We start from the raw sequence: 27,061 nt of genomic DNA, 5'->3' as shown, positions 1-27,061 counted from the left end.
AGACTGCATCTTGTCTTAGCTTTTTAAGCTCTCGGTGTCAAAGGCCTTTGAATTTTTAACATGATCTACTGAATGTAAGGCTATCACTTATAATGACAATTTTGGTTCATCCTGAAGATCTGCAGCAGAAGTATCTTCTTACTGCCTTTTATTTGTAACAAGAATCTTGTGTACTTGTTTCAATAGTCTTGAGGTACTGATTTCCCCTTGTTAATTCTAGGGACTAATATAGCATTTTATATGTTTTCTAAGAAAACACAAATTTTTTAACTAGATTAGTAATATTTCCACAGAATATACTCCATACCACAAAGTTTCATTGAAGATAGTTTTTCAAATATCCATTAGTTTTTAGAGTGTATTTTTATTTAGTAATGAAATAAAAATGATTACTTGGGTGCAAAGAATAAATGCACCTGATATTCTATAGGTGAAAAAAATAAACTAGAGATATACTCCTAATTTCACAGAAAGTTTTAAAAAATGTAGACAGTAAAAAATGTCAGTATTTTAAATATTTGTATATACTTCATAGTAGAAATTTTAAGAAACCAAGGATCTGGAGGTAGTGAGCAGAGCAGTGCATAGAACAGAGGCGTTAAACATGCATGCTTTATCATTGAATGACATCCCCAACCCCAGAGTGGAAACTTTATCAATTCTCTTTAGTTTTGACACTACTTAACAAATTGCATAAAACTAAAAAAGGAATGATAAAATGGGTCATCTTCATGAATTATTTGTCCATTATGAGCTCAGAGTCTTCCATCATAAATCCCATTACATATATCATGTATTATACATTCATATAATATATAATTATACATCATTAATATTATTATATACAAAATAAACTTCAAAAAGTCTACATATATTATACCTTCTAAGTTTTCGTTTTTATATATTTTTCTTGTGATATATTACATGTTATGTAATATATAAAACATATATTATATATCATGCATATATGTAAACTTTCTGAGGTTTTTATTTATTTGATTTGTCTCCAGACCTATCTGTGATCAGGGATATATCTGGCTTTAAACTCAAGGGATCACCCTTGGTTGAGCACAAGGGTCAATGAAAAGTCAAAGATTGAACCTCCATATCTGCTGCATGCAAGGCAAGTGTCTTAACTGCTATACTATTTTTCCAACTCCAACCCTTCAAGTTTTAATATTAAGAAAATCACAATCAGTTACTGGCTTTTTAGGTGTGTATATATAATACCCATGCATATTATATAATATATACTATATATTATATAATCCATAGGGTGTATAATGTATACACACACATATGGTTTTGTGCTTTTTTTTGTAGTATTTCACCTACTGATACAAATAGGAATATAGCAGAGAAAGAAATATAGAAAAAAAGTACTTCTAATTATACTGTGTTCCAGAGACCATTAGACTCAAAAGATCCCCTGAAATTTAGCTTATTTTTACCACTTTTTTGCACTGTTTTTGTTTCCTAGTTTCTTCAGCTATAAACTAAGAAGATTTTTCAAAGTGAATTTTACTAATAAGTCCTGAAAAATCAAAAGTATGTGATTTTAAAAACATTAGACAGGAGCTGAAAACTCAAGCATAAAAGAAAATTCATAATACTAAATTTCTGTCCAATAAGTATTTAAATGTATTGCTGAGTAGATCCAATTTTAGAACACTACAAATACATGTGCTAATTTTTCATTCCAAAAAACTACATTTGGTAAGAACTAGATATATTTTAATAAGCTCCAAAGTGTTATCTAAAACAATATGCATATAAATTTTCTTTTTCCAAAACACATTGAAATGGTATAGGGGTAGAGAATTTAATTTCTATAGCAGAGTTAAAGGCAACCTGTCTCCCATGAAAAATTAGGACAGTGATTATGAAAGTGCAACTATTGTCTACCCCTTTTCATGCAAATGACATGAAACTCCAGACCTTTAGCCTTCATAATGAAACTTAGAAACCCTAGCTTTCTGCAGCAGAAATCAAGCCTCTTCTATAGAGTTTCTGGTATTATGTGGAAATATATTCTATGCAAATGTCATGCTAAAGCAAGAAGTCACACTACATCCCTTTAGATTCAGAAGTTGATCATTTGGAAAACATCTATTTTCGTATTTTTTTACAGTTAATAAAATTTTTGTTTTTCTCAGGGCCGGTGATGTGGCGCTAGCCAAGGATGGACAGCAGTTCGATGCCCTGACGTCCCATATAGTCCAACCAAGCCAGGGGTAATTTCTGAGCACTTAGCCAGGAGTAACCCCTGAGCATCAAATGGGTGTGGCCCGAAAACCCCCAAAATAAAATTTAAAAAATTTTTTTGTTTTTCTAAGACCACGGCCTTGCCAATAATCCTTTCATGACTATGTTTTACTCTTCAGTAAACTGATTCTTACCAAAGCATTAACTCTCTAAGTTTTCATTATACATCTGCTAAATGTGTGGTCTCAGTTTAATTTAGGTTTAAAAATGCATATCCTCTGGTAATTTTCACAGATCTTTAAAACATGTAAACCATTTCTTAAAAAATCTTAGACTTACAAAATGACAAAACACCTGAAGAGGATATATATGGGCCTCCTACTGCAAAGTGAGAAAAAAAAAAGAATGAAAATTCCTTAAATAGAATCCAAAGCATATGTGATATTCTTCAACACTAACATTAGAACAGACAACTGTAAATCTGCAAACGTATGTTTAAAATAAATATCTTTAGTCAATACAAGATAGCCCTATATCTACTGGGAACCAATTTTGTATCTTCAGCTAAATTGTGAATACTTTTTTCCATTTGAACTAATTTTAGTTCCTTCAGCTTGGAATAATTTAATCATGCATTTAATAAAATACTCTAGTTCTGGTAAATCTTATGAACAATTGGATACACATTTTTAAGTAAAGGTAGCATGATGAATTTAAGAAGATGCAATATATAAAATTACTGAAAGGTATACTACGAGGTTAGAAACACCCAGAACCAATATTCTTGAACTTTTATTGTTATCAGCTCCTAATAAGATTCAAGAAAACTAATTTTATCCAGTTATCAGTTCATGTGAAGCGAATTGTGACCCTGATTTCACCTGGTCCCTTTATTAAGACAGAAATACATATTAACTCTCATGACCCCTACTTAAGAAAATAGATGCAAATGATTCATGTAAAGTAGGAGGCAGTCTATAATCCTAATAAGTGTGTGCCCACCCAAATTAGACTGCATTAGACCATTCTCTTTTATATATATTTCAAATCTTAAGTTAACCCATAGAAACCCAGTATGTTAGGACTAAGAAACAGCACAAGGTGCATTATACATAGCAAACCCCAATTCAGTTTCCTCTCTTGCACAGCATATGGTCCTTCAAACAACACCATTAGGATCCTGAAGCACAGAACAAGGGATAGATCAAAACAACTGAACTCTCTATGTTGAAAGACAATATGACAATTTATTAGGAGACTTGAACCCAAACTTCAGGTATTTACTTAAACTCATTTTCTTGCAATGTGCTTGAGTTGTTTTTTTCTGTAAAAGTCAAGAAACTAGTGTAAAGGTTGAGTTTACTAACTTACTTTCCTCTAACTCCAGTATAAAATGTAATTCTAACTCTTTTGTTGATTTCCCTCAATTCTAGGCTGCAAGAAAGCAAGTTCAAGAACCGTGGTCACACAGATCAAGATGACTTGAGTATAACCTGACAGCTGCTTTTGCAGGATTATCAAGCAACTGCCTCTGCAGAACAAGAACTAGCCTGTTTCATTTACCTGCCTCCCAGAAACTAACCTTCTGGCAACATAACCAAGTATGAGAACATACATATGGCGAAGTGACTGACAGAAGAATTTATATGTCAATATTTCTTCGGTGTTTCAGAGTTTGTGTTCATTTTAACAAGAGTCAAATCATAGCTCTAACATGCTAAAAATATTCTAATATCATCCCCATTTTTTGTCATATGACACTAAGAAACCGTAAGTCTTTCCCTTTTTAACTTTTATTTTGGGGCCACACCCAGCAGTGCTAAGGGTTTACTTCTGCCTCTGCACTTAGAGATCACACCTGGCAGGGATCAGGGGGAAAAAAGTAGTGACAGGGATTGAACTCAGATTGACAACTTGCAAAGCAGGCACTAACCTACTGTATTATGGCCCTAGCCCATAGAAAGCCTTTTCTATCGGTCTATGATGCCCTTCCTACACTAGTCAACATTTGTTAGAAAAGTCATTCCTGTGCTTTATGTTCAATGGTATTAGAAACACATGCCGAGCTTCCTCTCACATGGAGATCTTACTATTCAAAATAATATTAAGATTATACTGAAGCTCTTTTTTGATATTCACAGGACTCATATTCAGCAACTGGGTCAAATATTCCTTACAAGAAAACTTTTTATGTCCCTACTCTACACAGCAAACTTCCTACCAATTTTCTTACCACAAATTATTTTGTTTAAAGACCCACCAAATAGTTATGCAATGTAGTTTTTGTTTTGTTTTGTTTATTTTGCATCATCTCCTGGACACCAATTCTTTTTTGGGGGGTTGGTTTTGGGGCCACACCCAGCAGTGCTCAGGAGTTACTCCTGGCTATCAGCTCAGAAATCACTCCTGGCAGGCATGGGGGTCCATATGGGATGTTGGAATATGAACCACCATTCTTCTGCATGCAAGGAAAATATCCTATCTCCATGCTATCTCTCCAGCCCCATAATTCTTAAGCTCAGAAATTGGAGCTCTTTTTACAATGGGTAGAAAGTGGTTACCAATAGTCTCTTCAATTCAAACTAAATTGAGTTCTATGAGTCACATCGCTCATTTTCTGAGAGTATATGCTACTCTTAAAACTTTAGATTTCCAAAATATTTCCACTATTACTGATATTATAAAAGGTGAAGTAAGATGGGAAGAATCAGGCCCACATAAGAGCAAAAAAGACAAGAACTTTTACTTTTAGAACAAAACCTTCCCATTCTATTTGACATTATTTCAACTGTCATCCTACTCTTCCAATGTTATTTTTTCTCATTACTAACTTCTGATAACTCCCTATTCTCCCCCACACTTTCTACATTTCAAATTTTCTTTACATAATAGACTTGTTGAGATTCACAGTGCAAATGGATTCCATCGTGCCCTACATATAGAAAAATGAATATTTACATTTTGTAAACTTGTCTTTTGGTTGCTTAGAATGAGAGCAACTTCCTATCGGAGACTACATGTAACACATTTACAGAGAAATGTCCAAATATTTTTGAATTCCATTCATGGGTTACAGTGGGCTAGACACTTGCCTTGCATACAGCCAACCTAGAATGCATCTCCAACACCCTGAAATCCACCAGGAACAAAGTCAGGAGTAAGCTCTGTTCACAGTTGGGTGTGGCCCAAAACACAAACAACAACAACAACAACAAAATTTCATGCATAGTTAGTGGATCTGAGTATGACAAAAAAAAAAAAAAGTGACAGCCTGTGTTTACTAGTTAAAAGGAAAAAAACTACTACTGACTACATTTTACCAAAGTATCTTTCTAACCTATGAGCTTCTAAGTCATCTCATATTTTAAGAGAGAATAGAACATAAAAAAGAAGGCAATGAATTTTTGTGCTGTCTCACTAATATTATAAGACCTCTCCATATGCTTTCCAGAAGTATCTGTAATTTATCCAACCTTCACCGAAAGCAAATTGATTAAGGAAATAGCCATTGACAGTCATTAATTCTAACCTTTGCAGAAGGATTAGCTATAGATAAAGGAGTAATAAAGTCACAGCCATTCACTGCAAAAACAAAATTAAAAGAATGGACCATAAAGAACATATGTTTAAACAATAAACTTCAATGTTTTTGAGACTATACAAAATAAAATGTTCTATAAGGAAAATATTTCTAATGATGAGATGTGCCATTGCTCAGGAGCTCTTCATGGTATGCAGGAATCATCTCACGCCAGAATCAGCACTATACAAAACAAAATTGTTCAGCATTTGGGCTCTAAACCAAGTAAGAAATTCTCAAAAGTTAAAGACCCAAATCTCAAAACCTTTTCACCTAGTTAATAGAGGAAGTAAAACTATACATTATATAAAATGGCATTATCAACTGAAATTCTAACTATAAATGACATAGACTTGAGAGGCTAAGGAATTTTCAGAGAGGTAAATTTTACAGTAGTAAATGCTGCTTCTCAAAGGAGAAAACAAAACATCTAAAAAGTTTCAATAAAATGTGCTAAAGCAAAAAGTGGCATAAATTAGCACCAAAATATGAAGAAGGTATTTTATTTTTGGATTTCTTGTACAGAGGATGTTTTACACATAGATTTCTTTGTAATACTAGACCATATACCATACCATCAAATCCTATTGTTTAAATCAATCTCTTTCCCTCTTTCTCCTTCTCTCTCTGTTCATCACTTAGAAGGGTAAAATGATTATTACATCTCTAAAAGAATACTTTATTTCAATTAATGTTTTTACTATTTCTGTTCTTTCAATATTAGTTAATATTTTAATGACTCATATGATAATGTGATGTTAAGAATTTCAGACAAAATTTTATATTTTTTCCATCAAGTACAACCTAGTTGTTTGCCCCCAAATGGTTTAAGAGTAAAATAAAAGAGAACATATAGCTGTGTTATATCAACTGTGCCCCATCACAATAAACCTCAGTATTGTGTTAACACATGCAATAATATTGAGGAATGTGAGAAAAGGAGTCAGAGTATAACCATGAGAGAAAACACTACATTAACTGAAGAACAAAATTTATATATTCTATTACTAGCATCAGCAGAAAAATAATTCTTACATATTCTTTATGATTAAGGTCTTCCCTAAAGAAAGTAAAATATATATATATTAATTTTTTTCTAATAATACCTTTATTTAAACACCATGGTTACAAATGTGTTTGTAGTTGGGTTTCAGTCATAAAAAGCACATCCCCCTTCACCAGTGCAATATATTAATTTCAAAACCTACTGCTATTATCTAATTGTTTGACAACTGAGAACCATAAAGAGAATAACTGCAAAGTTCCTTGACATCAGGAACTCAGGAATTCATTGAAGCTATTAACACACTTTCAAATATGAGTATAATTTGAAGGAAAGCTTTTAAAAAATGAAAATATATGCCATAAGATTTAAAAATGATAACTCAAGAATATAAAGCCAAGTCAATTTTTACTCTAAAAGAACCCCCCCCCCCAAATACTCTTACAGACTCATTGAATAAAGAAAATGGCAACTTCTCTAGAGACCTATGTTTGGAAAACACAATTTCTCTTATTCTGACAAATTTTTATTTGACAAAACTATAAATATTTGTGATAGAAAAAAAGTAAGTTATAGCTTAAAATACATAGTAAGAAATATGTATGCTATATTTATTATTTCTGATTTCATCACGAATAAAACAAAATTAAAATACTTATGATTCATTATAGTGAAATGTTAAAAGAGGAATACAAATTACATTTCTCTACACTTATTTGACTTTTCCAGTTCAGTTTTCATCAAGTTATATGCTCTAAAAACTACATAGAAAATGATGCTTTAGGGTCAAGAGATAGTAGAGTTGGTTGGGCAAAATATGTCAGGCAGCCAAGCCAGATAAAACTCTAACAGTCTAGATGGGCCCCCAAGTCCCACCAAGAATGATTTCTGAGCACAGAGCCAGTAAGTGTTATGTTCTGAGCACCTGCATTTGTATCAAAAGTATTTAAATTTTTTTAAAAAGTATTTAATTTTGTTGTAATATGTGTTATTCATACAATCACTGTAAGTCAGAAAGATAAGTATTGCATCCCCACTTCATAAAGATGTACTTGATGAATGTGTTTTTTATATATATATATATATATATATATATATAGTTTGGGGAAATAATACTATCTATTCAGCTTATCAAAGCTCTCAACATATATGATTCTGCAAATATACTCCCAATATTCCCTAAAACTACTTAAACATAATAGTAACAGCACAATTTTCCAAAATTTTACTTTCTTAATGACATATATAGTTATATTAAAATACACTGATATTATAATGTATAGCATATATTCCATATAAAATATAATACAGGTATACACATAGCATATATATTCACAGAGATGAAATTCCTTTATAAATATGCCATTAAAAAGGGAAATCTTCCTAGCACATCATTAGATAATTGCAGAAAAAAAAAACTTTTATTTTTCTCTCTCTCTCTCTTTTTTTTGTTTTGGGCCACATCTGTGGATGCTCAGGCATTACTCCTGGCTATGCACTCAGAAATTGCTTCTGGCTTGGGGGGACCATATAGGATGCCGGTGGATTGAACCACGGTCCATCCTAGGCTAGTGCTTGCAAGCCTTACCTCTAGCACCACCGCTCCGGCCCATTTTTCTCTTAAAATAAAAATGTACAAATGTATTAAAATTAAACAATTATAAATTACTATGATACTTACAAATTGGTAATATGTTGTTTATATATACTGTGACATAGACATGATTCTACCACATTTATTAGAAATGCATACTAAGTATAAATTTCATTAGAAATTTCTTAGAAATCAGAATAGATTAATGAGGCCAAATTAATGTTCATTATAAGCATGAACTTTACTAAAAATTGCATGTAGAAGCTTTCTTTCTCATGGTACAAAAATTGAAAACAATTGCTATTTTAAATTTAATGTTGTACAGAGTGCAGGAACTATAACTTAAACTCTTAAGTCTATTGTAATGATTAGTACCTTTTCTTTTTTTCTTTATATTTTAAGGGGAAGATTTGGAGACACAACTAGGGGTAATTTCTGGTTCTGTGTCAGAAGTGACCTCTGGAAGTATCCCAGGAATTATATACGGTGTTGTTGCTGAAACCTGGTTCTATTACCCACTATATAATCATTCTGATGTTATGCTTTCTTTTATAAAGTCTACATAATTAGTAATTATAACCAAAGTTAAAGGCATTGCCTAATACACAAGTTCTTCAGATTACTTAATTTACCACCAGGAACCATTTCTAATTTACATCATGAGCCATAAAGTGGAATGGAAAAGGGAAGTTAAAATTTACTAAAATTTCTCCCACTCAGTGGGGGGGCTCTTGTATCAAGCAGTGTTGGCGGGGATGTGGAGAGAAAGGAACTCTTATCCACTGCTGTTGGGAATGCCGTCTAGTTCAACCTTTCTGGAAAGGAATATAAAGATTCCTCTAAAAACTGGAAATTGAGCTCCCATACGACCCACCTATACCACTCCTAGGAATATACCCTAGGAACACAAAATACAATACAAAAACCCCTTCCTGTGCTCGCTTCAGCAGCACATATACTAAAATTGGAACGATACAGAGAAGATTAGCATGGCCCCTGCGCAAGGATGACATGCAAATTCGTGAAGTGTTCCATATTTTAAAATAAAAAAAAAACCCTTCCTTACACCTATATTCATTGCAGCACTATTTACCATAGCAAGACTCTGGAAACAGCCAAGATACCCTTCAACAGATGAATGGCTAAAGAATCTGTGGTACATATACACAATGGAATATTATGCAGCTGTCAGGAGAGATGAAGTCATGAAATTTTCCTATACATGGATGTACATGGAATCTATTATGCTGAGTAAAATAAGTCAGAGAGAGAGAGAGAGAGAGAGAGAGAGAGAGAGAAATGCAGAATGGTCTCACTCATCTATGGGTTTTAAGAAAAATGAAAGACATTCTTGCAATAATAACTTTCAGACACAAAAGAGAAAAGAGCTGGAAGTTACAGCTCACCTCATGAAGCTCACCACAAATAGTGATGAGTTTAGTTAGAGAAATAACTACGTTTTGAACTATCCTAATAATGAGAATGTATGAGGGAAATAGAAAGCCTGTCTAGAGTACAGGTGGGGGTTCGGTGGGGAGGAAGGAGATTTGGGACATTGGTGATGGGAATGTTGCACTGGTGATGGGTGGTTTTCTCTACATGACTGAAACCCAAACACAATCATGTATGTAATAAAGTTGTTTAAGTAAAAAAAATTTAAAAGACAAAAAATAAAAAATAGAAACATTTATTAAAGAATAAATATGGGGGCCGGGCGGTGGCGCTAAAGGTAAGGTGCCTGCCTTGCCTGCGCTAGCCTTGGACGGACCGCGGTTCGATCCCCCGGTGTCCCATATGGTCCCCCAAGCCAGGAGCAACTTCTGAGCACATAGCCAGGAGTAACCCCTGAGCGTTACCGGGTGTGGCCCAAAAACCAAAAAAAAAAAAAAAAGAATAAATATGGCCAAAATCACATTAAAATGCTCCATATTATTATTTACCAGGGGAATAAAATTTAAATATTAAAAAATCAACACACACCAAGTGTCACACATCAGAGAAAACAAAAACAATCAGTTCTGGCATAGATACATGGAGAAAGATAATCTCTTTCATTGCTGGTCAGAATGGCAACTAGTCCAGCATTTTGAAAGACAATATGAATATTGCTCCAAAACATTGATCTTCCAATGACCCAGAAATATCAATTCTGGAAGTATACCCCAAGGATAAAAAACACAAAGCATTTGTATTTTTATTAATTTTTATGTTTATTGCAGCTCTATTCACAAGAGCCATTATCTGGAAACAACCCAACCTTTCAAGAACATATAAAGAAACATTAGTGCATCTACAAAAGAAAATACTATGAAGCTGTTAGGAAAAATGAAGTAATACAAGTTATTTATACATGAATGGATATGGAGAGTATTTGAGTAAGAGGAAAATGAATATAAGGGAGAAGGATCAAAATAAGTTTTAGGAATAAGAGAATTATCACGCTCATTTGTGGGATATAAATATATTATAAATAAAATGTTAATAATACCCAGAGACAATAGACACAAGGGCCAGAAGGACTAGTTCATGGTTGAAAGTTTATCAAAAATAGTGAGAAATTGTAGTTAAGGCAAAGCAGGGACCACTTGGGCAATGAGAGTTGGAAATGATTACTCTGGACATATTCTGGCTGCTTAAAGGAAATAAAATTATAAGCATATTACTTCAGTCAGTAACATTATTGAAAACCAAGGGCTGGAGTGAAACTGGGCACTTTGGTGGCAGAAAATGCACTGGTGAAAGGTGTTGGACGTTATATGATTGAAACTCGATAATAAAACACTTTGTAATTCTGTAAAAAAATTTACTAAAATTTTAGAAGATCACATTAAATTAATAATAAACATTGAGAAATTTCCTATTTTTCTACACCACTTGGATTACCAAACAACTGACAGTAAATTCCATAGTCACTATAATAGAAGATGAATTACAGATTATTTTCCTCCCAAAGCATTTTAATGCAGTGATTAGAGTTTTCCATCATAAAATGAGGCAAGGGAGGGGTAATCATTATGCAGTGCAGGTCAACAAATACGGTTCTGAAGAAAGTATGGAAGAACCACACCATCACTCTAAAAACTAAAACTAAAAACTAAATCTAAAAACTGTTCTAAAATATCCCCTACATTAACTTTATAAGTGTAATTCTGATGTTTACTATTTTGATAAGAAGCTTTAACATCTTATGTTAAAGCTTTCTTTTATTACCAAGTTATATATAACTTGGTAGTGAGATTTTCATGATAAATTTACTGCTTCAGAGCATAAAATAATTAGATTAAATGATTAAAACACAATAAAATAAAAATATGATTAAATATAATAATTCTAAGGCAAATAAATCACTTCTTTAGGCAAATGAATATTTTTTTAAATTACTTAGGAGGTGGAGAATATTCTGTCAGTTCTGAGTTACAGAAAACTTATTTACTTCTTTTTATGTAGATATTTGTATCAACTAGCATGTTTGATAACTATGGTTCAGATTTAATTTTCACTTATATCTTCATTTACTGATGATCATTTTAACCTTCATTAGAAAAAATAGTCAGATAAAAGGAACTCAAAAAGAATAATGAGGAGTTCTTGGTCATGTATTATATCATTTGATATTAGACTCAACCACTATATATTTTCCAGAACGTTTTTATGTTAGACTTACTCTGTAAATATAAAACTACAGTGTAAATATAAGTTCAAGGCAATGACTTTTGCAAATATAAATTCAAGACAAAATTGTGTTCTGAAAGAAAGCTGTTGACTCACAATTCAAATAAAGATACCTAAAAGGTGTCTTAGAAAATGTGCTTAGAAAAAATCTGAAAAATAAAATACCTTATTAATATACTTTGATGAGAAGTTAAAAGTACATATGAAGCTTAGTTCTATTGCAAAGTGTAAGCATTATTAAATATTCTCCAATAAATGGACTGTCAAATAATTACTGCAATATTCTATTAGGATCATTAATTAGCTTAATTTCCTAAAAATTAATATTTTCAACTTCAGTGCAGTTTAAGTCTTTTGCTTCCAAGTTCTTTAAAAGTATGTGTACTTAGTTCTGGTAACCCATGTGTAGAGAAACCATTTAGAATTAAATCTGTTTCATAGTTACTACTTAGTCATTATGATTCATTTTCTCAAAACTTACCTAAATTTCTTGTGAGCATTTTATTGTTGGATAAGATTTTCTCATTTTTCTATAAAGGCAAACTAAACATTGAATACAATAATGATTTTAAAATCATTGCAGGGAGTCTTTTTAAAATAATACTAACTTCTTAGGTGCAAATTAGAACATCTAGCCAGATGAATTAAATCTAAATCTCTTCAATCTTTACCATAACAGTACTTATATATAGTACTGTTATATCTAGTACTTATATATGGTATTAAAATCACTCACTGTAGCTTCATGGAAAACATTACAATAGACAAAATTTTTTAAATATATTTTCATTTAATGAGTTCTGTTAATTTCTCAGGAGTGCCTTATTTTTATTCAGTTACACTTCTAATTAAAGACATGATAGTTATTAATACTATCAAAATGTAATGAAGACTTAAATTACAGAAAAAGCCAAAAAGAATTCTATATATACATGTACCTATAAATATATTCACATATGTGCATATAATAGATATACATATATCTATATAAACTTCTTTGATAGGAACAAGCATTGGTATTTTAAGATATTCTGAATGTACTTCAAAATTTGTTACAAAACTACTAAAAGCAAAAGAAGAAATGTATGCATCAGGATGATGATTTTTTCTAGGATTTTTTAATGCACCAGAATATTTTAGGAAAGGAATAGACTAAGTAAAAATCATGTCAGTATATTGCGATTTACCATGATTTCATAACTAGCTTGATAAACAATCATCTACACAAAAATATTCCATTAGTTGGGCATATAACAACATAAGAAGTTCTGTTCAACACAGTATGTCTAATAAAATTAAGTTGATTTTAACCACACTGTCAATTAAAGAAGGCAATTAAATTAGCCAGGAACATAAAACTTAAAAAGCAGTCTTGGGAATAACTTTTTTCCTTTGCTGTTACTAAACCTTATTGCACTGAACAACATAAAGCTGAAAAACATGATAACATCATGCTAACATAACTTGGCTTATCTAAATCTCAGAAAGTAAAAGGATCTGAATGTTGTACTAGATTCTCCAAAATGTAAATGTTGCTACTTTTGTACACTTTGAGTACTTCAGGTTTTCTTTCATTCTATCTAGAAAACCTTGATTCTAGTTCAATTTATATTTTAAAATAATACTTTAGAATGTAATTTGATGACAGAACACCATTACCCACAAATAAAAGAGTACACAGCAGAATTCCAAAAGGAAATTAGGAGCCAACATTTTATAATGCAACCAGTACTGACAATCAAACGTATCATATCATGAGCTCACTGGCTGATCATTTCATCAAAAATGTATAGATGACAGTCATTTAGTTTCTTTCTTCTAAATTATGAACCTAGATAGAGTCTTAAATATGTTGCTAACATCATTCACTGCATTCTGTAGAGTTGAGCAGTTTCAGCCCTGATACATGAACACAAACCCTAATCTACTAGCCAAAATAACGATGCATGCATAATGTTGTACATTAAGAATGACAATTCTTAAATGAAAGAAAAAGTGAACGCCTCAGTATCCACTAAAAGAAACATGGAAACTTTTTTTGACTACTCTGATGCACTTTCTATGCATTTCAACCTATACCCTCTATATCTATACATCTTGGGTCCACATTCTGCTTTCCATTAGTTAAAACAGATTTATGCCTAAAAGCAGGCATGCAAAAATTTAGGAGTTCATCACCTTCAACATCTCTGTTTCACTCTTTGTAAGCAACTCTGTCAGGACTTAAACGACAACCGCCTACCTATTTCAGAGATCACAAGAATTCTTCAAACCCATTTCACTAATACTTTCCTCGGCAAAGAGAAACGCGACTTCCTCTGACTCCTCACAGATAACGGTCATGGTTCGAGCATCCATCCGCCTCCCCCGACCTCCTACCCCAGACCCCATACCATTGCCCTGATGGGCACCTACCCTAGTGTGGTCATGGTGACGATGGTGTACCAGAAGGCAGCAGGGATGCTGGTGAACTTGCTGGCCGAAGATCCCTTCTCGGCGTAGAACATAACGGTGGCAAAAATGATGATGGCCATGGTGAGCGAGAAGAGCAAGAAGCCCAGCTCGGAAGCACAGCTCTTGAGCGTGTATCCCAGGATGCGCAGGCCTTGAGAGTGGCGGGAGAACTTAAAGATCCTGAAGACCCGGAACACCCGGAGGGTCACGAAGGCCCCGCTCACGTCCTCATTGTCCGTCATCACCAAGCCGATGTAGTAAGGCAGGATGGCCACCACGTCGATGATGCTCATGACACTGCGCACGAACCGGTAGCGACTGGGCGCTGCGGCCAGGCGGAGCAGGTACTCGACGGTGAAGATCATGACACAGGCCGTGTCCAGGCAGAAGAAGGCCACCGCATAGCGCTCCCCGCAGGGCAGCTCTTTGATGTGGCCCGGGCTCGAGCCGCAGGGCACCGTTTCCACCACGTTGGCGATGACCGACACGGCGATGAAGAAGCCCGTCACGTAGTAGAACACCAGGGCCATGGTGCTGGTGTGCGGGTTCTCGAAGGCCCGCCACACGCGCTGGCGGGCCGTCATGGTGGGCAGCGCGCTCTCGCCCGTGTTGTCGGTGTCGGCGTCGTCCTGCAGCCGCTCGGCGTTCTCCCGCCGTCGGTCCTTGTACTCCTCGTAGCAGCAGTCGCCGATGATCTCGGGGATGAGGCCGAAGAAGGCCAGCTCCTCGTCGTAGGCCGAGATGCACTCGTGGCGCGGGTAGTGCAGCTTGCCCGTGCGGTAGAAGTTGAGGATGTGCCTGAAGATGTCAGGGTCGCGGTCGAAGAAGTATTGCTGGGTCTCCGGGTGGTAAAAGAAATCCCTCTCCGAACTGCCCAGCAGCGTGTCCGGGTACCGTTCCAGGGTGTCCTGCCACGTCTGGAAGCGCGTGCCGCTCACGTTCAGCACGATGAGGGCATCTTGGGTCCGTTTCCTCTCCTGCCTCGGAGGGGCGGGCATGGGCCCCGAAGCCACGGGCATCCAGCCGATGGCCGCAGCCCTGGCGAAGGGCAGCCATGCTGCAACGCCCGCTGCCATGCTGCCTTCGACGTGAGGGCGAGCGAGGAGGGCCTCTAGGCCTCAATTAGTCGGTCAGACCTGAAGGTACCAATCACCACCCTGCCTACGGCCTGGTAGGCACGCGGCTCCTGGGAGCACACCTGGCACCCCGCAAACCACTCTAATTCCAAAACTGGACTCCGGTGTAGTCACGGGAGTTCCCAAGACCAGTTGCCTTCAAACAAGCTCTTGCACCAAGCAGGAAAGAGAAATGCAACGTCCTCCCAGTTACGTCCAACAGAATCTCAGCAAACCTCAAATAGAATGATGGTCTGGGACACACACACGAGTAGCCAGGGATCTGTAGAAGCAGCAGCTGTTTCCCGAACAGGTGTCTTGGATCTGTCCCCTAAGACCTTTGACAAAACAGAAGCTCACAAGTAGGGGAGGCACCAAGATGAGTAATCTATTCAGCAGTTCTGCTTTAAAGCGAGTGGAGAACCTGGATGCCACCCTTCTCCTGGCAGCGCCTTTCCAACGTGGCCAAGTCCAAAAAAGGGTCCTTCCCGCCAAAGGAGTCTCTTAAAAAGCGACCTGTTGTTGCAGCTTTCGGAGAGGTGGCTACCACCGCTGTCCCCCCACACGTCTCTTCAGAAGTCGGGTCTCTGCCGCATCTACTCCGAGGGTAGTGTCCGGATTTGCAGATGGAGGTGATGGAGGGCGCTAGGCACGGTTGGCGGCGTTCCGATGGTGCCCCCCACTCAGTTCCCCCTCCACCCCAGCGATCACGACCACGAAGCACTCCCCTGGCGTCCGCCGACGGCGGCGTCCACACAAGCGGTCCCTTCACTCACTCTCTTGGCAAGTTCAGCTCCGGTGCAAGCGGCGTGACAGTTACAGCGCCCGGGAGGACCCGGAGGCAGCCGCCGCCACCGCCACCGCGGCAGCAGCAGCAGCAGCAGCAGCACCTGCCACCGCGCACCCCGCGCCAAGCCCGCCGTACATACCTGGCCGGGTGCGCGCCGGGGCTGAGTTGCATAGAGAGACTTTCCCGTAGCGATGTTCCCGGCAAAGGGGGAAAAATTTAAAAATAAAAAATAAAATAAATAAAAAGCCCAGCCAGCAGCTCGCTCGCAGCTGAATTCCAGGCGCCCAGGGAGCATTAAATAAAGCCCCAGCGAGCTCTTCTTTTTTCCCCCTTCCCCCTCCTTCTTCCAAGCTTCCCTCCTCCTTGTCACCTTCCAAAAAACCCCAGCGCAGGCGAGTCGAGCAGCAGCAGCACCAGCACCAGCAGCAGCAGCAGCAACAAGTTCAAAAGGTGCGGGGGAGGCGACACCCGAAGGGGACTCTCTCCTCTCCTCGGCCAACTTACTGAGCCGACGCAGCCGCCCGGGCCAAAGCTTTGGAGCGGGGATGCGGGGCGGCCGCCGCCGGGCGACGGAGCTGCGGAGCCGGCGAGCGAGCGGCGGTGACGGCGGCGGCGGTGCGGGCGGTGCGGGCGGTGCAGGCGGCGGCGGCGGCGCGGCAGAAGCCCGGCCGGGGCCCGCACGGGCTATCGCCGGAGCTGGGAGGCAGGAGGCGCTGTGCAGCGCGGGGGCGCGGGAGGGCTGCTGGCTGCTTCCCCGCCCGTGGGTGGTCCTGCATCTCCCCCTCGAGCTCTCCGCTGACGCTCACGACCCGCGCGATGGATCAATCAGGAGGAGAAAAAAAATAAATAATAATCAATCAATAAGCCAGCACGAGGAAGCCCCACCGCGCTGCCCTTTTTTTTTTTTTTTTTAATTATTATTATTATTTTGCAAAGGCGAGCGCTCTGGGTTGCCTTTCCCCTCGCCTTGACCTTTCTCCGCCTCCGCCCCCTTCGCTGGAGCTCGTCTCGCTCCACCCCAGCCACCCACCAGCCCCGGCGCAAAATGTCACCGAGGCAAGAGCATCCACCTAGGTTGGCTCTGCCGGGAAGGAGAGCCAGAGACTCTCTTTCTCCCTCTTTCTCTCGGTGAACAAAGGGAAGCTGCACCAGCTGGGCTGCGGTGTTTTGTTTTATTTTAAGTGGAGGGTGAGGATGGTGCCTTGCTTCTTTGCCTTCCGGGGTCCCCTGTGCAATTCGAGCTTGAGGGAATTAAAAAAGGGGGGGGGGGGGCAAGAGAGAGACAGAGAGAGCTAGAACCTGGGAAGAAGGGTGAGCGGAGCGGAACGAGCTGGAATTGGTTGTCTTCTCTAGACTACTAGGTGTCCAGCTCTGCAGAGCCCCGCGAACGAACGTTTTAAGTGGTTTTTTTCCCCCTCCTCTTTCTGTGTTATTTGTGCAAGTCAGAGGTGATCGTGCAGGGGTTAATCTATCCAGCTCTCCAACTTGCTGAAAAAAGTCAGACAGTGTCTTCTTCCCTTTCGCTCTTGGCCACTCTACTACTCATGTCCTTTGCGGATGACAGTCGGGCTCTGGAGCCCGTCTGGAACATGTCAGCATCCAAGAGGTGTGCGTCTCCGCAAGGTGCATCCCCTCCCTTCTCTCAGCAAGTCTCTGCACTGAGCTGGCTCAGAGGGTTCAAGGTCCCTAAAAGAGTCTGGGGATGGGGGTTGCTGTGGGGTGAGGGGACAGGGAAATAGTCAGGGCCAGCCGTTTTGTTTGTCGTGTCCCCCTGCCTCCCTTCTCCCCAGCCCCCAGTCTTGTAGGCATCTCCTTAAAAAAAAAAAAAAAAAAAAATCAAGCTTAAGTCACTTCAAACCACTAGATGGCGAGAGTGGCGAGAAATTAAAAACTCCGACTACAATCGGATGCTTTTACAGAGAAGTGAAGGGATCTTAGGGAGCCAGCCCTGCTGGGGATGATCAGATACAGGTCACACCCACCCTTATACACACTCGCCGTTCAGTGTTTGAATGAAAGACGACACGGAATTGCGAGTCTGCCCGTGAATTGGCGTGAGTTGATGAGAAAGTGTCCTGTTGAAATAAATAACATCGAAAATTAAATCTAGACTGCAGAATCACATCATCATCATACATCATCATTGTATCATAGTGAATCCAGATGTTGATTAAGGTTTTGCCCCAAAGACCAAATGTAACTTTTACATTGCCTTCTCAAAGATGCAATTCACTATTTGGGGGTCTTTAAAATTAATTGGCTTTGATGTACAGTCAAATTAAAATGACTTTTAAATCCTAGAGTTCTGACACATGATATGTAAACCATCCAAATCTAAATTGGTATACCTCAAAGAACAGTACAAACTTAAATATATATATATATATATATATATATATATATATATATATCATACAGAGAATCACCAAAGGAAGGTAAAATTAATCTTTTACTATCCAGAATTTTCTGCAGAGATAAAAGTTTTTTCTCTTTTAAAGGTATAGATAGGGGTTTAAAGAAATCCCATGGTAGCTTGAAATGAAGTTAAAGCTAATATGCTGTGTTAATTTAGAACATAGAACTGAATGCACCTGCTGATGTCTGTTAACTGAGGAGAAAAATAATTCCTAATAAATGTGTACAGCTTACCTGAGAATGTGGAGAGAGAAAGCACATAAATGTGAAAAATAACTACTATAATATATTTAACCCCTTCCTAATCCAGATAAAACTGAAGATCCATAGAAAAGCTGCCAAGAGTATTCAATTAATACAAAGCCTGGCATGTTATCCTCTAATGATGGGCAAGCAAACTAAATAGAGCCTTTAAAACTTCCCCTGTGGGAAATTCAGTGCTTACAATTATAGACATAGAGATTAATGTTACAGCATTCCCAAATACTAGAGAATACAAAATATAAAAATTCGAAGGAGTTAAACTCTGCTCTCACTACTCTTCTACAAGATTCTTGAAATACTAGAAATAATTGGGGCCTTAAAAATTAAGCACATCTATGGATCTGAATATTAATAGAGACCTAAAGTAGAGCAGGTAGGGCTTCTGCTTTGTCTTCTATGAGACCAACCTGGGTTTTATCCCTGAAATCTTATATGACCTCCTCTCTACCCCAGCACTGCCAATAGTGATCCCTTGGCATAGCAAGGTATGACACAAAAACAACAACAAAAAAAGTGCATATACAAAAACAAAAACAAAAAAAGTGCATATAGATTCACATTCAATTCCAAGAAATATCACATTTGTTTCATTTGGTGAATATTTTTTCTGTTAAAAATTGTGAAGAATAAAACATGATGAACACCTACATGTGGTTCAACCTCCCCCACAATTCCCCATGATCCCTAAAGATTTCCCCATTTGAGCTATTCCTGGTGAGATTTAGAGTCCTTTGATCACAGCCAGAAGTGTCTCTGGAGCACCCCAACTCACCACCTCTTAGCACATCCAGCACCTGAGCAGCATTTTATCTACTGGCCTTTGCATGGCTGAGTTCCATAGTCCAGGTCTACGAAGCATTTCTTAAAAAGCACCTATGCTAAAATTGTAGGCCTTTTTGCAGACAAAACCAGATCATACCACTGTATACTGATGCAGAACTTGGCATGCATGGAGTACTCGATGTTAGTTCCTTTTTACTAAATATGTAATGTAAATGCAATGCATCATACCTAGCAGTATCTGAAATTCCCAAAGGTAAAGTTTAGTGACTCTGCTTTATAATATTTATCAATGCATTGAAGTATTAGTAAAGAGTATAAAAGTCTTATTAGAGCATTTTTTTCTTGAACAAGAATTCCTGTTTTCCTTATTCACATTTTATATTATCTGCTTTGTTGATAAAAAGTTAACTGGGCAAGAATAGATGTGAGTTCATCAGCCATCTCAAATCATCTACTCCTCTTCTAATTTAATGAAGCGCAAGGAAAAATACCAGTATACAGCAGAGATTGTTTCCTGTTCTTCATTTCTTCCCCTCAAGAATTATTTCAATGTCTTTATAAATCATGTATATTCCACTGTCATTAGCTATCTGTCTTTATACTGAACCCAGTATAAGCCCAAAGGCAAGCTAATCTCAACTAAGAGCTGGACATGAAAAGGTATTATTGTTCTTTTCCTTGGGGGAAGGAAAGAAAAGTTGGTATTTAGAATACCATACAATGCTAGAAAATGATCAAATCCAGAGTGGGCAACCTGAGTGAACAGTATACTTTAACCCTTTCAAAGATCTCCCCAGCTCTCTCTTCATGAATTTTAAAATAAATCAGTGTTTGTTAAAAAGTTATTGCTGAGATTTTAATACGTTTTACATATTTGAAGTTTAATATCTGTGAATTCAGTTAAGAAAAAAGAGATTTTTATTATGTTTAATCTTTCAGGCATGAGCATGGTATAGCTCTCCATTTATTTAAGTATCGTTGGGACAAGGAAGGACGCCATTTTGTAAAGGCCAAATGGCTGACTTCTCAGGTTCTGAGCAAGGAGTGTCGCCATTTTGTAAGAACCATATGGTTTAGGTCTTCACAAGCTTATTTACATAGGCACCTCCCCAAGCTACCTCTTCATACCAGGTAGCATATCAGGGAAAGACAAGAGAGCAGTAGGAAGGTATCCCTAAACAATAACCAGACATTTTAAAGATCATCAAAAAAGCAGCTGGAACCTTCCTGTATCTATTCCCTGTACAATCTTCCATATGACCTTGGGCGGGGCTCACCTCCTTCGGGAGGTGGCCCTGGTTGGCCACGGTGGGGATCTTGTTGGCAGACATATTAAAGTATTAGACTTTATTCCAGTTATATGGTCTTATCCTTCTATTCTGGACCCGAGCAGTATTTATTTCCTTCAGCATTTCAAAGGTTTGCAGATTGCATAAGATTTTATTTGTTTAATTACTAGATATTTTATTATCTTTGGAATAATTGTTTCCATGTTTTCATTGTCCATGTATAAAAATGCAGCTTGTTTTGGTATGCTAATCTTGTACTGTGCTTTTGTCAATACTTTTAATCTTTAAAATTTTAATTACACAATCATATCACCTAAATATGTCATTTTGTGTCTTCTTTACAATATATATGCATTTTATTTAAAAATATTATTTTAATGTACTTATATCAAGTTATACCAATTTAAATAGTGCTATATATTTTCCATAAATCAGTCCTTAGTGGAGAATAAAGAACATATTTAGGCTCATAAATTTCATCTACATTCTAAACTTCATCTCATAATAACTTAAAATTAACTTTTTTCCAGTTATATTTACTTATATATGCAGTAAATATATTTACTTAGGGGCCGGTGAGGTGGTGCTAGAGGTAAGGTGTATGCCTTACAAGCGCTAGCCAAGGAAAGGACCACGGTTTGATCCCCCGGTGTCCCATATGGTCCCCCCAAGCCAGGGGCAATTTCTGAGCCCGTAGCCAGGAGTAACCCCTGAGCATCTAACGGGTGTGGCCCAAAAAAACAATATATATATATGTATATATGTATATATACATATATATATTTACAGTAAACATATGTACAGTTACATTCACCTCTCAGAATTTGACATAATTCTAGGTCTTTTCCACAATTCTAACATATTCTTCTAATAATCTTTGTATAAAGTTTTCAGATGATGTCCAACTAAAGAGACCTCCACTAGTGACTCATACAATAAAACAGACCTTTGCCTTTCTTTATTAACTACTAGATTGTAAACTCATTGTGGGTAGGCAGCTATCTTTAATCTACATAACCTCAGTAACTTATATTAAACATGACTATAGTAAAAATTCATTAAACCTTAGTTGCACAAGTTAATGAATTTGCTAATTAGTTAATGTGCAGCTCTTTCTATTATAGATTTTATTGTTACTTTCCAAAAGATGCATAGAAAATCAAGCTTATTCACTTCCCAGTTATTCTTTGAAAAATAAATTACTTTAAAATGCGATAAATTATTGATATATGTATATGGTATACAAAGTGCCTTTTCAACATACTTATTATAATTGATTTTTAAAAAAGACATGGTTATGTGGTTGTTTTATGTTTATTTTTATCAAAAAAGAACTAATGATCAAGAAGATTAAATGAGTTTTCAAGATTATATTCTACAACTAAGTGTATATACAACTAAGTATATTCTCAGGCCTTCTACCCTAGATCACAGTCCCTTTCCGATCTATAAACATACCAATATCTGCAATAGTGAAGTCCTTATCCATTTCTTGTTGTTAGTTCTGGTGATGATTTACTTCAACAAGTACAAACTATCTTCTTTGTGAATCTATGGCCAAATCAAAAATCAGCTTTTAGTAATGGAGAAAGGTCATACTACCATGTCTTTGCATACCATGCTCCCTGAGCACTTTGGACACTGGCCTACCAAACCCAGATGAACATATATATATAATAAATACACAATATTTTGAAATAAATATACAAAATTAATAATGATAAATCATAAAGAAATTTATTTTTAGGCAAAATATTTTGTGGTTTGATTTGGTTTGGTTTTGATTTTGGGACTACATACAGTACTAAGTGCTTACTCCTGGCTCTGTAGTCAGGGATCACTCCAGGCAGAGTTCAGGGAAGATTTAGTTGATTTCAAGACAGTCACCTTAGTATCTGTGTTATCTTTCTATTCTTTCAATAAATTTGAAAATGTTATATTCTTCTAGTCTTAGAGCCTTTTTCCAAACAATTCTTTTAGAGCATTGCTTTAGAATATACAGATTATATTGGTTTATTTAATTTATCATTGAGATAATTGGATATAAATTTATATTAATTTCAAGTGTAAATTCAATGAGTCACTATCTATATGTATTTGAAATTATTACAACAGATTTTAGTAAAAGTTATCATCACACAGAGCTAAATTTTGTTGCTAATGATGATAAGTTTTAATCATTAACTATCATTGAAATACTGTGAATACATTCCCCAGATTTACTTCTCTTAGAACTATTTTATACCTTTGGACAATCTTTAACATTTCCCAATACTAGCTTTTTTACACTTTTTAAAAGAAAAGCCAGAATTTAAAAAGAAAAACATATCAAGCAAAACGTGATACTGACCTTTAGTCAGTAATTAAAGTTATATACATTAAACATTAGTTGGGTCAAGCAACTTCAAATTTTTATCATTTTATTTTCTTTAAGTCATTATAAGAAAGGTTAGTCTGTTAAATGTCAAAGAAAATTAAAATTTTAATGCTATAGTTTCATATATAAATGGCAATTTTTTTACAAAATCTATTTTACTATAGAAAAAATTATAATTTAATTTATTTGCTTAGTTTTATATTATTTTAAATTTGTCAGTGTACTCTTTTCATAGACAACCTTGGTTTAGATTATTATTTATATATAAGTCATATTTTGATTATTTACACCATTTTATCTTCAAAGAATTAAAATATGACATACTAGTTAAATGAATGACATAAGAAATATAAAATATGTACAGCATAGGTAAGACTACTTAAAAGCCTACAGCATTACTGATATTTTCAAATACCTACAGTACCCCTAACATGTGGTCCTCAGGGAAGGCTGGTGACCCCTATGTGATTTATGAGTTGCTATTAAAATATACGTAGTGAAATGAGCTTGCTCCTTTTCACCTCTTTTTTATTAATACTGATAGAATCCTTTTTAAAAAATCCTCTTCAAAAGATCTCTCTTTTTCTGTAGCAGGCTTTGAAGTTTCATTAAATAACCCATTTCAGGTGCTTTACTTCTCATATGAGAAAATCTTAAAATATTTTTATTAATAAAATATACTATTATTGAAATCCCCACAAAACTGCCTTTTCATATTTATGTGATTGAATCTCTGTAACACTGCTTTTGTAAATATATATAGAATAAGCAAGAAGTATCATCTTACAGATTCAATTCTACATCAGGAGATGACTCTCATCTGAACTGTGTTTTAAATAGAAATAATTTATTTTCTCATTAAAATGTTAATGAACTTATGAGTGGTGTTTTACCTTAAATTTTGGAAGTAAGAAAATAAATTAGAGAAAAGCAAACAACTTTTGGAATAGAGTTATCACAAATTACTTAGAATGTGCAAGACACCAATGTGCAAGTTGAACATTAGTACTACCCAAATAATTTATTATCAACTTGGCTTATCATGCTTGACATGCTGGATGAAAAATAGTGCACATATCTTTATTACAAAAATTTCCTTCTTTATTTGCTTTTTTATTTTTTTAGAACACACTGGAATGGTGCTCAGGATTTACTCCTGGTTCTGTATTCAGGGATCTTGCCTGGTGGCCTTGAGGAAACATATGGGATACAAAGGACCAAGCACAACTGGCCCATGTACAAGGCAGATACCCTCCCTTTTCTTTGGCCCCAAAAGTTAGCTTACTTTTTGAATTGTATTCCAGCACTTTTAAGTGTTTTATTTGATAAATTGTTTATTTGTTAGACATATAAAAAGAGTGTAGATAAAAGAGAAAGTATAAATTTATTTCTTAGACTCATTATCATATTTATAACTTTGAAATTAACTACTATGGAATAATTCTAGTGTCATAAATAAGAGTTGTGACTACAAATGAAGCAGATGCAGCAAGAGTTCAAAAAAAAAAAAAAACAAAAAAAACCCAAAACCTTGTTTCTCTAAAATGGGATTAAAGTAAATTCTTGCAGATGTTATTAGCATTGGCAGACAAGATGAATTACTTTCAAACAATTTATAGACATTTGAATATCTTGAAGAAGACTTATACAGGTTGAATCATTTAAAAGTCACATTTTGTAAGAAGACAGGCAAATAATTTGCTTATTTTATTCCCTTAAAACTACTTGATATTTTCTCTTCAAAGAAAAAACAAAGGACAGGAGTGATAGCACAGTGGCAAGGTGTTTGCCTTGCATGCTGCGGACCCAGGAGAAAACAGGTTTGATCCCCAGCATCTCCTGAGCCTTGATAGGAGAGATTTCTGAGTGCAGAGCCATTAGTAACCCCTGAGCACTGCCTGGTGTAACCCAAAAACAAATAAACAAGAATTAAACAAAACAAAAAAAGCATCATATGCTCTAAAATACTATTTTGATGCCAAACATAATTATTTTATCATATTTATACACTTTATGTAATTGATTTAAAATATTCAAATTTATCAAGAATAGCAAAACTATGCAATATATAAAATATTGATTATATATTGTATTATATCTGAATAATGGTATGTATATATTTGACAAAATATGTGGCTATTATGTTTTAAAACAATTTTTTTTTTTGGTTTTTGGGCCACACCCAGCGGTGCTCAGGGGTTACTCCTGGCTGTCTGCTCAGAAATAGCTCCTGGCAGGCACAGGGGACTATATGGGACACCGGGATTCGAACCAACCACCTTAGGTCCTGGTTCGGCTGCTTGTAAGGCAAACACCACTGTGCTATCCCTCCGGGCCCATGTTTTAAAACAATTTTTGATGGTTTTAATACATACTAAAAGCCTTCCCTCTAAATTCTGGCACAATGCAACGCTGTCCTCTCTCAACACTCCTATGCAACATAGCACTGGAAGTACTTGCTATAGCGAATAGGCAAGAAACAGATATCAAAGGATTCCAGATAGGGAAGGAAGAAGTCAGCTCTCGCTATTTGCAGATGACATGATACTCTACTTAGAAAACCCTAAAGACTCTATCAAAAAGCTCCTAGAAACAATAGACTCATATAGCAAGGTGGCAGGCTACAAAATTAACACACAAAAATCAAAGGCCTTTCTATACACCAATAGTAATAAGGAAGAAATGGACATTAAGAAAACAACCCCATTCACAATAGTGCCACACAAACTCAAATATCTTGGAATCAACTTGACTAAAAATGTGAAGGACCTATACAAAGAAAACTATAAAACTGTGCTCCAAGAAATAAGAGAGGACACGCGGAAATGGAAACACATACCCTGCTCATGGATTGGCAGGATTAACATAATTAAAATGGCAATACTCCCCAAAGCATTGTACAGATTTAATAAATATCTCTAAAGATACCCATGACATTCTTCAAAGAAGTGAATCAGGCACTTTTGAAATTCATTTGGAACAATAAACACCCTAGAATAGCTAAAACAATCATTGGGAAAAAGAATAGGGGAGGAATTACTTTCCCCAACTTTAAACTTTACTACAAAGCAATAGTTATCAAAACAGCATGGTATTGGAATAAGGACAGGCCCTCAGATCAGTGGAATAGGCTTGAATACTCAGAGAATGTTCCCCAGACATACAATCACCTAATTTTTGATAAAGGAGCAAGAAATCCTAAATGGAGCAGAGAAAGCCTCTTCAACAAGTGGTGATGGCATAACTTGCTAGCCACTTGCAAAAAAATGAGCTTAGACACCCAGCTAACATCATGTACGAAGGTAAAATCCAAAGGGATTAAAGACCTCGATATCAGACCTGAAACCATAAGATATATAGAACAACACGTAGGCAAAATACTCCAGGACATTGAGATTAATGCATCTTCAAGGAGGAAACTGCACTCTCCAAGCAAGTGAAAGCAGAGATTAACAGATGGGAATATATTAAGCTGAGAAGCTTCTGCACCTCAAAGGAAATAGCGCCCAGGATACAAGAG

General features: G+C 36.5%; 1 protein-coding gene and 1 non-coding gene across 2 annotated transcripts in view; one reads left to right on the top strand and one right to left on the bottom strand.

Moving 5' to 3' along the window:
- The window catches only part of KCND2 (potassium voltage-gated channel subfamily D member 2), a 565,220-nt gene extending 549,123 nt beyond the window's left edge, over nucleotides 1–16,097 (bottom strand). The window contains exon 1 of the mRNA XM_049776117.1: nucleotides 14,470–16,097. Within this exon, the coding sequence (XP_049632074.1) occupies nucleotides 14,470–15,584 (1,115 nt within the window). The 5' untranslated portion in view covers nucleotides 15,585–16,097. The remainder of the gene's footprint in view (nucleotides 1–14,469) is intronic.
- LOC125996114 (U6 spliceosomal RNA) lies at nucleotides 9,317–9,423 on the top strand. Its single transcript, XR_007491216.1, has one exon. It is a non-coding gene; the product is annotated as a U6 spliceosomal RNA (small nuclear RNA).
- Nucleotides 16,098–27,061: the final 10,964 nt, after the last annotated feature.

Source organism: Suncus etruscus, chromosome 1 (genome assembly GCF_024139225.1).
Source record: "Suncus etruscus isolate mSunEtr1 chromosome 1, mSunEtr1.pri.cur, whole genome shotgun sequence".
NCBI lineage: Eukaryota > Metazoa > Chordata > Mammalia > Eulipotyphla > Soricidae > Suncus > Suncus etruscus.
Note: the sequence above shows the minus strand (reverse complement) of the source record. Positions and strands in the feature narration are given on the sequence as shown.